This window comes from Stigmatopora argus, chromosome 2, assembly GCF_051989625.1.
Source record: "Stigmatopora argus isolate UIUO_Sarg chromosome 2, RoL_Sarg_1.0, whole genome shotgun sequence".
NCBI lineage: Eukaryota > Metazoa > Chordata > Actinopteri > Syngnathiformes > Syngnathidae > Stigmatopora > Stigmatopora argus.
The window spans coordinates 21756908-21771509 of NC_135388.1; the positions used below are offsets into that span (position 1 = coordinate 21756908).

At 42.3% G+C, this 14602-nt stretch overlaps 1 protein-coding gene across 4 annotated transcripts in view; it reads right to left on the reverse strand.

Annotated features, from left to right (window-relative positions):
* Positions 1-14602, reverse strand: part of LOC144066958 (SH3 and multiple ankyrin repeat domains protein 2-like) — a 228529-nt gene that overhangs the window by 27642 nt on the left and 186285 nt on the right. For all 4 annotated transcript variants that reach the window (XM_077590411.1, XM_077590404.1, XM_077590397.1 and 1 more), the window contains 2 exons: positions 14377-14482; positions 7902-10389 (listed from right to left, as the gene is read on the reverse strand). In XM_077590411.1, coding sequence (XP_077446537.1) covers positions 7902-10389; positions 14377-14482 — 2594 coding nt within the window. The remainder of the gene's footprint in view (positions 1-7901; positions 10390-14376; positions 14483-14602) is intronic.

A 14602-nucleotide genomic window follows, 5' to 3' on the forward strand; every position in this document is an offset into this window, starting at 1 on the left:
CTCCTCTCACCCTGCGATTGGCCGGCCATTAATTCAGGGTGTCCCACGCCTGGTGCCCCAAGTCAGCTGGGATAGGCTCCAGCACCCCCTGCAATCCTAGTGAGGATAAACCAGTTCAGAAAATGAATGACTGGACTTTTCGTAAGTAGAGGCATATTTTAGATTGAATGCGCGTAATTCATTCCACAATCTTTACTACTCAATAAAAACCCTTTAAAATTATAAGTGTACCAATTTGTATAAAATATGTATGCAAAAAAATTGCAAAAATATAAATATAAGAAAACTATTTCTTGAACCATTAAAATTACGACATAACACCGGACCAAGGCGGCCTGGTGACTGAGTGGTTGGCGCGTCAGCCTCACAGTTCTTGGGTCGAGGGTTCGATCCCAGGTAGGTCCTCACTCTGTAGAATTTGCATGTTCTCCCCGGGCTTGCGTGGACTTTCTCTAGGTACTTCGGTTTCCTCCCACATCCCAAAATATGCAAGGTAGGGTGGTTGAACACTCTACATTGCTCCTAGGTATGTGTGAGCATGAATGATTTTCTGTCTTGTTGTGCCATGAGAGTGGCAGGCCACAGATTCAGGGTTTCCCCCGCCTGGTGCCTCTAGTTAGCTGGGATAGGTTCCAGCATCCCCCGTGACCCTTGTGAGTATAAGCGGTTCAGAAAATGAATGAATGAATGAACATCGAACCAAACAAAAATTAAAACGAAACGCACCTCAGTTCAAACATGCAATCACTGATGGGGTTGGTCAAGCTCAAATCTCTCTCTCTCTTTCTCTCTTACTCGCGCGATCGCTTACTCTTGCTTTCTCTTTGTGGTCACTCACACAATGACATGTGGCCACGTGATGCTCCTCGTGGTGCATTTGTGGGCACAATGGTTGATGGGTGCGTAATGGCACCCTGACAGTAAAGAGTTTTAAATATGGCCATGAGTGTTGCTGAATGAATGAGTGTGCCACAAGTGTGCATGCCTTGAATGATGCCTGTTTCCATCTTATATTTATGTTATGCCTCTTTTAATATTTCATAACTTGGACAAAATTCCATATTTTGGAACAATAATTTACCTTTCAAAGTGTCTCGTGTGTTGAAGCATTCGCAAGTAGAGGTACCAATGTAATATATGCAACCAACCTTTACACTTGGTGTTGTCTATTGCTTTAACTGTGCTGAGAATATGAGTCTTACTCTTAATGTCAATAACGAAATACAAGCGATCTATTGTAACATAATGCCATTTGCAATTTCAACACAAAAAATAGGCTGAGCAGAGTATGGATATCTCAGACTTTTTGTTTAACCAATTGCACAACTTTTTTTCCACTAAAATCGAACAAGCCTCAACAAATGAGAAACAAAGACTTCAAGGCAGCGTAACAACCCTTCTTAACTCTAGAAACCATAAAATCATATGACAATAAAGGCTCCAAACTACCAATGAGAACAGTGAAAGTTTCCCAGACATGCTTGATTGCTTTCACAAACTTTTTTTTATAACCTCTGGGTCCTTATTTAGATATCTTATCCCTCCCAGTCTGGTCAAAGAAAAATTTAATTGACAGACACAAAGCCCGGATAACTTAATATCCATTAAAAACTTGAAGATCTACTTAAAATGAGCTATTTTGAAGTTGACACTAAACATCAATGCTGCACCTCTGGGATACACTTTTAATTTCTACCTAATCTTTTACTATCCCAGGCATGGAATGCTCTCTCACTATGCTGTAAACACTTAATTCAGGCACAACTAGTTCACATCTAACTAGTGCCCATAGAAAGATAAAGTGTAAACCTTTAAAGATTTTAGTTTTTTTTCAGCAGTGTGGTGTGAGAGTTGCTAAAAACATTTATTCTCTGAAGTTGAGCCAATGTCATCCATAAAAAAATAACACAAATATTTCTAATTTCTTTTCTACTAATGTGTTTCATACTGAAAGCACCTAAATGTTCAAACTTTTGAACTTTATTTTGTATTTGTGTGTGAGGGAGTGTGTTTGTTTAGAGGTCCAAATAGCATTTTTGAATTTGATGTCAGCAAGCAATGTTGCCTCTAAGCTGCGCGCTTGCGCAATTGCGTACTTCTCTCGTGTTTTCAGTGCACAGCAAACATATGCAACGCAAAAAATAAAATCCAACCTGAATTGTAAAAAAATAAATACATTACAATTTTTTTCTGTGCCATTTTGCAATGCAACTCAGAGTGGCAGCCTGTCACTGACAAACGACAAGAAATGGTCATTTCAGATAAAACCATGGTGAAACGACTGGGCTGTGGCCGAGCCACTCAACAAGGCAAAGTAAAAACGAAATGTGGTTCTTTTAAGATGGAATGGCTGTCTGAGTATGTGCACATAGAATAACCAGCGGTGAAATTGGTTGAGAAAGGTCTCCTCTGCAAAACATGCAGCGAAGCTAAAGTTGTAAGCAAGTTTTCCGATGGAAAAATATTACATATAGATTTGAAGCTTCACTATCTCAAATGGCACATTCAGCAGAAAAGTCATTTGAATGAGAAGTGAGAATGACAGGCATGAAAAATAAGGTAAAATTTAAGTCAGATTTGTGCATATTCTAGTGACATTTATTAAGATGTTTTATTCCTATATATAAATTATTAAATTGTATTATGACTAGAACATTTATGAGTAGTGGACATGCACCTGCTTATGGCAGGTGTGATGCTGGTGTGTGCCCATAGTGAGCAATTATGATGTTGCTAAAAAAAAACATCAGTTTGGAATATTCCCCTGGTGAGAAGGATTAAAAAAGTTACTGTTATGATCAAGCAAAAAAAACGACTTAAAAGGCTCCGATTTACAACTTTGTGAACAACAGCGTTAGCCCAAACTGTTTGAAGACATTCCTACAATTGTAAGAGATTGATTTCATCATGTACGGTCCATACTCCGCAGGGTTGTTAACACTTTTTTGCTCCTAGATCTACTTTTCAAGGATTCAACTTCCCCTCTATATTTTTTCCCAGGCCACCGACAAAGCTTAGCAGTTATGTATGTTGATATGCCTCTTATTAGAGTCTGTTGTAAGGTATATCAAGATATATGCAAGCGAGAGGGAATTGGAGTTAAATCCACTCCCAATTTATGCGCTAGCTTACTGCAGACATGCCAAATTCATAATAGTCTAGTTAAGGAAAACAACAGACTGAATCAAATCTTATTGTCAGCCGATCTACCAATAATACCTTGGCGAGCTACTGGTAGATTGTAATCTACCTATTGATCACCCCAAATCTACAGGTTCAGAGAATCTGAGGAAATCGATTAACAAATAGAAATGGTGGACACCAACACTGATTAATGAGTTTGAGGATTTACAAAGATGATGTGGAACAAAGCCCTCCTCCCCTGTTTTCACACTGAAAAGACAAAGCATTATTTGCACAGTTTAAGGATTTATCATGAAGAGAGACCATTCCTAAAAGCTCCAACTTACTACGTGATTTCACAGTGCCTAACAGATTTTCAAGTATTACAAAAAGGTGAAGAGGATGTACGTATGCTAAACATACTCCTGTATTAGCACTTTGGAAAGTATTGCAGGAATCAAAGTCGTAACAGTGAATGTTTGCCCCAAAAAATGATCAAATGTGTCACGTAAAACAATTGTGTGTTAGGGTCTTTTCAGTGAATTCAATTGAATGAAGACTGACAAGGATTTGCAAATCACTAGTGAAGTAACAGATTATCTCAGATTTGTGATCACGATCTTCACTTCGGCACACACGAGATTCATGGATTGGAAAACAAATCTGTCACTATATATATATATATATATATATATATATATATATATATATATATACAAATTAAGCTCGTATCTCGAGGTACCAATGTATATAAATATATGTCCATATATATACATATATATTTATATAAATCTATATGTCCAAATAAATATATATATACACAGTGGTACCTCGAGATACAAGCTTAATTCGTATATATATATATATATATATATATATATATATATATATATATACATACAAATCTGAGATAATGGTCAGCACAGGCCTTAAGTACTTTGCCTGGTATTCCATCCGGTCCTGTGGTCCGGGCGTTGACTGCTCGGAGCACGTCTCACATCCACTACTATATATATATATATATATATATATATATATATATATATATATATACAGTGGTACCTCGAGATACGAGCTTAATTCTCGAGGTACCACTGTATATAAATAAAAATATATATATATGTCCATATATATATGTATATATATGGACATATAAATATATATATGTCCATATATATATATATGGACATATATTTATATAATATATATATATATATGTCCATATATATACATATATATGGACATATAAATATATATATATATATATATGTCCATATATACATATACATATATATATAAATATATGTCCATATATATATGGACATATATTTATATGTCCATATATATGTATATATATGGACATATATATATATATATACATATATATATGTATATATATGGACATATATATATATATATATATATATATATATATATATATATATATATATATATATATATATATAATGTAGTATATGTAGTAGTGGATGTGAGACGTGCTCCGAGCAGTCAACCACAGGACCGGATGGAATAACAGGCAAAGTACTTAAGGCCTGTGCTGACCAACTAGCACCAGTCTTCACGGACATTTTCAACCTTTCACTGCAACAAGCCTCCGTCCCAGCCTGTCTGAAATCGGCCACCATCATTCCAGTACCCAAGAAGTCGCTAACAGCGACTGCCGCCCAGTAGCTCTCACGCCAATCATCACGAAGTGCTTTGAAAAATTGGTACTGAAACACATCAAAGCCTGTCTTCCCCTCTCTCACGACCCACATCAGTTTGCATATCGGCCGAACAGATCCACCGAAGATGCAATAACCACTGCACTCCATGCTGTACTGAGCCACCTTGAGGAAAGAGGGAGCTATGTCAGAATGCTTTCATCGACTACAGCTCAGCCTTTAACACCATAAGACCAGACATTCTTATCCCCAAGTTGGCCAACCTAGGAATCCCACATTCCACATGCTCCTGGATTGAGGACTTCCTGATCAACCGACCCCAGCACGTGAAGCTGGGTCGCCACCTCTCATCTGCCCGAACTCTCAGCACCGACTCGCCCCAAGGCTGTGTACTACTCTACTCGCCCTACACACACGACTGCAGACCCACGCACCATGAGAACATCATTGTGAAATTTGCGGACAATACAACGGTAGTAGGGATGATCACAGAGGAAAATGAGACGGCCTACAGAGATGAGGTCCTTAGACTCAGCGAGTGGTGCGCTCTGAACAACTTGGCGCTGAACGTCTCCAAAACCAGATCACTCATCCAGGACTTCCGACGGAACAAGGTTGCTCCATCACTCCTGTATATTAACCGCGAATGTGTGGAGCAAGTAGAGACTTTCAAATTCCTAGGATTCCACATCTCCGCTGATCTCAAATGGGCGGCAAACACCACAGAACTCATCAAGAAGGCCCAGCAGAGGCTTCATTTCCTGAGAGTACTCAGAAAGGAGCAATTGAACACCAACCTGCTGGTGACCTTCTACCGGTCTGCCATCGAGAGCTTACTGACCTACGCTGTATCAGCGTGGCACTCAAGCTGCACAGAAGCGGACAGGAAAAGACTGCAGAGGGTGATCATCAACCGCCCCCTACCCACCCTTTCCAGCATCTTAGAAGGGCAGAGAGCATTATAAAAGACAGTACGCATCCTGGCTTCCACCACTTCAACCTGCTGCCCTCTGGAAGGCGCTACAGAGCTATAACTGCAAAGACAAACAGACTCAAGGACAGTTTCTTTCCAAGAGCTGTCACCATACTCAACTCGAGTTCTGCACCAAAGACCTAATCAAGACTTATTAATACTACTTAAACTACTCAGTATTTATTATTTGACCACTAATCTATCTATTACTATTTCGTGACTATTTATTTATCATCACTATATATTGATTTCTATGTGTTTGCCTGTTTGTTATAGCGTCCATAGACTCAGCGAGCGGTGCAACTAGGCGCTGAACGTCTCCAAAAACTGTGGCACCATGCTGGACACTCATCCTGGACTCTGACGGAACAAGCCCGCTCCGCTCTGCTGACCTCACTTGGACTACTTATTTGTTACTTATTTATTGATTATTTAATGATTATTTATCCATACTATGTATTGATTGTGTCTGCTTGTTTGTTGTTGCATCCATAGACTCAGCGAGTGGTGCGACTTGGCGCTGAACATCTCCAAAACCAACCATGGAACTCATCCTGGACTTTAGACAGAACAAGGGGAGACAACAGTTGGAACCTTCACGAGATGTCTCCTGAGAGGCCGCCCGTCGCGGCCTGCGAATCCAACAAAACCACCCAAAGCTGCCACCCAGGAACGTGGCGCCCTACGTTTTTCATCCAGCCGGATATATTCGCACTGCCCCACACCTCCGGCTACCCCCTGGATGAACTAATCCACGTTCCAGTGGCAGCTCTAGCGCTGCTGAGGGTAATCGTCAGGCGCCTGAGGTGATGTAACAACAACAACAACGACAGAACAAGCGTGCTTCACTTTGCTGACCTCACGTGGACTATTTATTCATTTATTTATTTGTCCGTCTGCTGTTATTTGTGCACTATGTGGGGAAAGCTTTGAAATCTCATACTTGTATAATGACAATAAAATCATTCAATTCCATTCAATAAGGATGTTGACGAGTCGATGTGCACCAAAACTAAATGCAACGCTCGGCAATACACGAGGAATTCAACAAGAAGGCAGCCAAGAAGGAACCAGCTACCATTGCAACAGCACAAATCAGAAAAAAACGGGAGAGAAACAAACTTTCCGATTTGTGGAAAAATATCCTGAACGAACTCTCAATGGAGCATGAGTTATATAATGACAATAAAATCATTAAATTCAATTCAAAATGCAACGCTTGGCAATACACAAGGAATTCAACGAGAAGGCAGCCAAGGAGGAAGCAGCCACCATCGCAACAACATAAATCAGGAAAAAAACGGGGGAGAAACGAACTTTCCAACATTGTGGAAAAAACATCCTGAAAAAGTATTCACGAGTCGTGCCCACTTTGACGACGTTTGCTTGTGCATGTTAGAAACATTATTAAAAGTTGTCAAAGGCAATCGTCTTTGTATAGTTTTTTTCCAAAATGTTCGTCAACCAGCACTGCAGAAGCAGGTAAGAACCTATACGAACTTATAAAATAGGTGTAAAATTAAATTTCAAAGAAATCATAAAACGTTAATGTTTGTTGTTCATTAATGTTGTTGTTTGAATTCTTAATGGTGTTTATTAAATGTGTGTTCATGTTTGTGTGCTATCTCTATGTTGCATCCTGGTAGCTTTCTCTTGTTCCTATGCGTTTCAACATGGGTAGAATATATATATATATATATATATATATATATATATATATATATATATATATATACACACGTTATTAATTTTGTGAAATTAATAAATAATTTTAGGATCATTTTCTCTCATTTTTGTGTTTCTCACATCTTTCTTACAAAATTGGGACATGTTGACCAATTTTAAAGGGTTTAGTTGATAGTTGTACGAGTACCATGAAACCCATTAGAGAATTTACATATAAAGTACTGATCTACTTGTGAAATTTTCAAGTTACGAAAAAAATTCTGGAACGAATTAATTTCGTAAGTAAAGGTATGACTGTATTATAAGGTACACATATATAACAACATTGCTGTAAAAAAAAAAGTCTCGACAAAGGCATATTAAAGAAATAAGTGCTCCTAAGCAATACAACTTAAGTTTTCAGTCAAAAGAGAAATAAATGAGTCATATTTTACCTTGTTCCAAAGGCTCCTTGGTCTCCTATGGGGGAGTCGAGGCTATTTCCTGATTTGGGTGGCTTATCTCGATTCATGTTTTGAAGAATAGAGCTCAACTCCGTGATAACTGTGTTCTTGATGTCTTGTGTAAATGGAGGGCTATGAAGCTCAGGGGGTTGATCACCCCATAGTTTGGATGTCCTTTGAGTGGGTGTCCTCGGAGGTTCAGAAGATGAAGTATGAGCGGGATGCACCTGAGGTGGCGAACCATACGATTCTGGTGGTTCTTCAATTAGGGCATCATGGTAAAGTGATTTGTTGATGACTGATTTGGCTTTGGGCTTGGGTGGTACAGGGGGCCTATCCACCATAAAAGAATGGCCATCTGCAGTAGCATATAGGCTCTCCAGGGTGGTGTCACAGAATCCTCCCTCTGATGAAAGGGTAGAAATGCTTGACACCGTGCTAGTGGTCTCCATGTGCTGAGGGTCTCCACTGCTGCGGCTATCTACCTCTTCAATACCAGAGTCCCCTATTCCAGCCTCTTGATCTGGTGGAGGAGGATATGAAGGGGGCATACTGTTCTTTACCCGTTTGTGTTGATCAGTAACAGGTGGAGGGCCATGAATATTGTATGAGGGTAGCAGAGGCCCCCCATTTCTCCTCTGTTGCTGAAGCATCTGTGCAATGGCAGAAGCCTGGTCATCAGGGATGTCAATACTGTTTGCAAACTCTAGAGGAGGTGGGAGTGGCTCTACATAGTCAAAATCCTCATCAATGTCAACTGATGCCAGAGGAGGAGGGGGTATCCGGAAGGGTAGTTTCACAGGTTCATCCAGGGATTCACCTAAAGGAACACTACGTCTTCGTGTTGAGGAGGGCTGGGGAATGATAGACAATGTAGGGCCAATGCGAGGATCCGGTTGATTTGGGTCTTTCAGCTCAGATGGCCTGTTGCTATCCTGCCCTTCCAACTCATGGTTATTTACCTTGTTGCTTGATTCTGTACTTGTATGAACCATCAACAGTCCAGCTGATTTAGGTGTGTCAGCCACATCTCCTGTTGAGCTTTTCCTCTCCTCAACTGTCTGATTCTGTCGGTCCTCCTGGGCCACATGAGACTCATATTTTTGCTCAGTCATTTGCCTCCGCAAGCCACCTCGCCCTGGACGGCCCATGGTTGCTGATGAGATTGCAGCAAAACTTGTCTCAATCCCAGACCGCAACTTGGTATCAATGAAGAGTGGCTGGTTGAGGTCTGGTTTGTGGCTTGGCTGCAGAGGGAGGGACTGAGCTTCATTTTTGGGACTTTGCGAAAGCTGAGGGAGATTTTTTTGTGTATTTTGATGATTTTGCTGTTCCTTCATTGCTCGGTCACGAGCTGCAAGGGCCAAAGCAAGAGGAGAATTAGGGTCCAGAGGTTTTCCTGTAATAGGGTGAAGGTAGGTTCCATTGGCCCGATAGTGGCTCTTTGGGGGAGTGGCTGGGAGACTAACGGGACTGTCTAGGTTGGGACATTGACCTGTTTTCGTGTTTAGAGGCTCCCTAACCACTGTGGGCTCTGGAGTATTAAAATCTGTCATGTTTCCACTTCCTCCACCAACAGGAGGTCCAAGGTGCACTGGGGGAGCCATCATCCTTCGGAGTCGCTCGTCACTCCCAAACATGCCCTCATCGATGGACTTTGACTGCCGAAGACGAGGCATCGGAGTTGGACCAATTAAGTCATCATCTCCAATATCTATAGACTGGAAGGCAATAGAATGTTTTTTTGCCTCAAGCCTTTTCTCACGGTCACGCACGGCACCAGCAATGGCTGCCGCAAATGGGTTGCTTAGCGACATTGGGTCTTCTGGTCGCAGACCACCACTACCACCAACATATGTCATCAGAGATGGGTGTTCTGGGGTTGTTGGCTCAATCTCCATACTGCTACCCTGGCTGCTCTTTCCACTGCTACTGGTGGAGGGTTCCTTGACAATGATGGTAGGAATGGGGATGGACGAGCATGTTCTCTCAACAGGTGTGGTAGGCATGGAAGCTGGGGCCGAGAGGTTTGCGGCCATATGACACGTTTTTTCTGGACTGTCTTCAACATTTGACTGTTTTACAAGCATACCCTTCCTTCGAGCGGGTTTCGCTGGCACATACAAACTCTTACTGCCTATCTCAGAGTAAGGATTTTCAGGCACCGTTGTGCGCCCTCGCATGCGTGGGCTCTCAAAATGCTCTGAACTCTGTCTGCGATAGCCCCGCCTTAATGTACCAACATCTGAGGTTCTACAAATAGTCGTCACTGCATTAGGTGAGTTCTGGGTGAAGCTTGGTCTTGTGGTATCGTAACTCTTGGGTGTTGAGCCAGCAGGTGAGTTATAAGCAGGTGGCGAAGGGGGTGAAATTGCTGGGGGAGGAGGAATATCCTCTGATGTATCTGGCATTGAGAGACTGCGGGAGAACTTAAGTAACGGAGGGGTAAGGTATCCCTGTTTTTCTTCTTCCGTTGTACCTTGAAAAGAATTGGGGAGAAAGTATAAATGTATATGTTTAAAATACTGTTACATTTTGAAAGAATGTCAAAATGATTGGCAACAAAATTATAGTATTAATGAATTACTCACAAATTAAGATGTAGGATTACAAATATATTTTTAATAGAAATTAATTCCATAAGCCTCTTTGCCAACAGTTGATTGCACAATAAAATATTCTCATATTAATCACTTGGGCTCATATGAAAGGTACTTTTATTCAGGATTTATTTCAAATGAGTTGTTGATGTTTAATGGTACTGGGATGATTCGCCTAAAGACGTTTCGCCGACGGACGTTTGACAGACGGACAGGTCGCCGAATGGACGTTCCACCGAATGGCGGTTCGGCCGAACGGAGGTTTCGCTGAAACGGGATTCGCGCGCTCGCCCCGCCCCCGGATCGTGTGTGTACAAGTTTTGCAACCTCGGCCCGCGGGCCATATACGGCCCGTTAGGATTTTTAATCCAGCCCGCCGAGTAGGTAAATCATATCCCTACGGTCATCGGAGGGGTTTCTCCCCGGGAACAGTGCTTCGTGGGCGGATTTTAATGACACATGCTGAGTTTCATTATCGAGCTCCATATATTTCCCGAGTTTGAGCACTTTAAAAATCGGCGGGGGTTCCCCCCGAGCCTATCCGAGAATAGTGCGCCGTGAGCGGACTGGGTTGGACGACGCCCCGCTGAATTTCTGCAGCACCAGAAATTTTTCAAAATCCATCTTAAAACAGCGTTTAATGATTAAATACAAATACTAGTATTTGTATATACAATACTAGTATTGTATTTTATACTAGTATTTTATTTAAAAGAAGACAAAGGAAATTCATCAAGAAAATTCCGCATCAATGTAGACACTGCATTGATATGCCTGTCAATCTCCGGCTCCATTTTTTCCTCACTTGTGAACAAGACCTCAAGATATTTAAACTCCTCCACTTGAGGAAGGACCTCATCCTTGACCCGGAGAGGTCATGCCACCTTTTTCCGACTGCGACCATGGTCTCAGATTTGTAGGTGCTGATTCTCATCCCGACTTCAGACTGGGTTGTGAATCGTTCAAGTGATCACAACCTGATGGAGCCAACAGAACCAGACTATCTGTAAAAACCAGGGATGCAGTTCTGAGGCCATCAAACGGGAATCCCTTAACGTCACGACAGCGTCTAATTATTCTGTTCATAAAAGTTATGAACACAATTGGTGACATAGGGCAGCCCTGGTGGAGTTCCACTCCCACTGGAAATGGATCTGACTTACTGATGGGTACACGGAACTAGACTTGTTGAAGGCCTTCTCCAAGTCCACAAAGCAAATGTAGACTGGTTGGGCGAACTCCCACGAGGAGTGTGATTCCCTTATAATTGGAACACACCATCCGGTTTCACTTTTTAAAAAGAGGAACCACCACCGCTGTCTGCCAATCCAGAGGCACTGTCCCCGATGTCCACGTAATGTTGCAGAGGTGTGTCAACCAAGACCCCACACCATCCAGAGCCTTTAGAAACTCTGGATGGCTCTCATCCAACCCTGAGGCCTTGCTACCTAGGAATTTTTATCCACCTTAGAGACTTCAACCCCTGGAGATCATCTCTGACTCCCTAGGCTCTTCTTCCTCATGGGAAGGCATGTTAGTGGAGCTAAGGAACTCTTCAAAGTATTTGGCCGACTGATTCACAACATCCAGAAGCAAGGTCAGCAGCGGACCATCTCCACTATACACTGTGTTGATGACCCACCGCTTTTCCCTACTCAGACGTCGGATGGTGGACCAACATTTCCTTGAAGCCACTCAGAGGAAGTTGATCTCCATGGTCTCAACAAACTATTCTCATGGCAAGGTTTTTGCTTCAGAGACCACCAGAGCCACATGCCGCTTGGCCAGGCAGTATGCATCAGCTGCCTTCTGAGTCTTGTGGGCTGAAAAGGCCGATAGAACTCCTTCAGCCTGACAGCACCCCTTACCGCCGGTGATTACCGGCAGGTTCTGGGATTGCCTTTTTATTTATAGCTTTGCATTTGCTGTGCTTTCCTGCCTTTATCAGTATTTTGCGGTGACCTCCATCTCCTACACACGTTTATTGTCTCCCCAATCTCCGGGCGGGTGCAAAATGACCTCTACACTTGAGTTGGCATGTGATCGTCTTGGCATCTGTTAGGTAAGTAGGTTTCTGGGGCTTTAGTTTGGTTTTTGCTAGTCTTGGATCTACTCCTTTGTGAATTGTCCCTGAAATTGTCCATTGTGTTCACCTGTTGTTTCCCGTCCCTTGTGTCTCTCCTGCACACTGCCTCCCGTGTCACCCAGGTGATTCTGATTGTCAACCCATGTCTCTCTATTTAAACCTTGTGCTTTTGCCAGCCCTTTGTCGGATCGTCTGGCTAGTTCAGCTTTGTCCTGCTCTCGTCTGCCCTAATCCGGTCTCGTCCTCCAAGTCCCAAGTTCCTCTTGCCGACACGTATTTTTACGGTTTCTTAAAGTTGTTAATTTGGTACTTTTCCCTGGGTTTTGTTTCTGAGGTTTTATTTTTGGAGTACAAGTTTATGTTTAATAAAGAACATGTTAGTCTCCCTATTCCCTTATCTTTCCCTGCTTCCCTGCATTTTGGTCAGACTCGGCACACCAAAAACTTAACATAAAGGTAATGAATGTTTTATTTGAGGAGGTGCGTCGGCCTCACAGATCTAAGATTGTAGGTTCGATCGACTGTATTCCAGTTTCCTCCCACACCTCAAAAACATGCAGGGTAGGCTGGTTGAACAGTCTAAATTGCCCCTGGGTTTGAGTGTGAATGTCAGTGGTTGTCCGTCTCCTTGTACAATATAGACTGGCCACCAATTCATCGTGTCCCCTGCCTGGTGCCCAGAGTTGGCTTTTTTATTTTTTATTTGACTGCAATGACATTTGATTGGCTGGCAACCATTCAGGATATCCCCCACCTAAAGTTAACTAGCATAGGCTCCAGCAACCCCCACGGCCCTTGTGAGTGAGTATAAGTGGTATGGAAAATGAAGAGAAATATACAATTTACTCACTGGAATAGTCCTGGGTTCCAATCCAGGTTATGTCCATCTGTGTGGAGTTTGCATGTTCTCTCGTCCTGCGTGGGTTTGCTCCGGGTACTCCGGTTCCTCCCACATTCCAAAAACATGCATGGTAGGCTGATTGGACACTCTAAACTACCCCTAGGTATGGGTGTGAGTGTGCATGGTTGTCCGTCTCCTTGTGCCATGCGATCGGCTGGCCACCAATTCAGGGTGTCCCCCGCCTCTGGCCCGTAGAAAGCTGGGATTCGCTCCAGCACCCCCACGACCCTAATGAGGATAAAGCGGTTCAGAAAATGAGATGAGATGAGACTCACTGGAATGTGCCTTGCTGCAAACGTGGCACCCCCTTCAGGTGTGATTCTCAAGTAAATGAATATTTTACTTAATTTTGAAATAGCAAAACTTGGTGTCATTGAAAGACAATTGTATTCCGTGATGTGACAAAGTCACCACGCGGCCCAGCGGCTCAGTGAATAACGCATCGGCCTCACAGTGGGGGACGTGGGTTCAAATCCAGGTCGGTCCAACTGTGTGGAGTTTGCATGTTCTGCGTGGGTTTTCTCCGGGTACTCCGGTTCCTCCCACATTCCAAAGACATGCATGGTAGGCTGATTGGACACTCTAAATTGCCCCTAGGTATGGGTGTGAGTGTGCATGGTTGTCTGTCTCCTTGTTGCTGTATAAAGGTTTACTAATAACATTTTGCTGCAATGCAACTCAATGTAAACACTGATAATTATTCTTCAACCTCCGTCATTAAGAATGGAAATGGTAAATCTGCTAGCACACAGAACAATTCCTCTCAGCATTGATATAAGATTAGAGTGAATTAAAAACACACATAAAATGCATATTTACAGGTAGCTGCCACCATACTTGCATATTCAGTATACTGTATGCACTCAACTGTAATCATACCTATGGATTTTTGCTTCCTTAGCATGCCCTTTTCTGGTAAACCAAGGAGGGCTCCTGGAACAGTGGGTGGAACCACTGCTACTCCTTGGCGGTCATGGTACATTGACTGTGAAAGTCAAAATTGTTAATGATGCAAAGAAAACCATTTTCAAAGCTCTACAATCTTTATCCTTAGAATAAAAATGAAAAAATGAACTTTGTTTTGTTCAGTTCAAGCCAAAAGTAA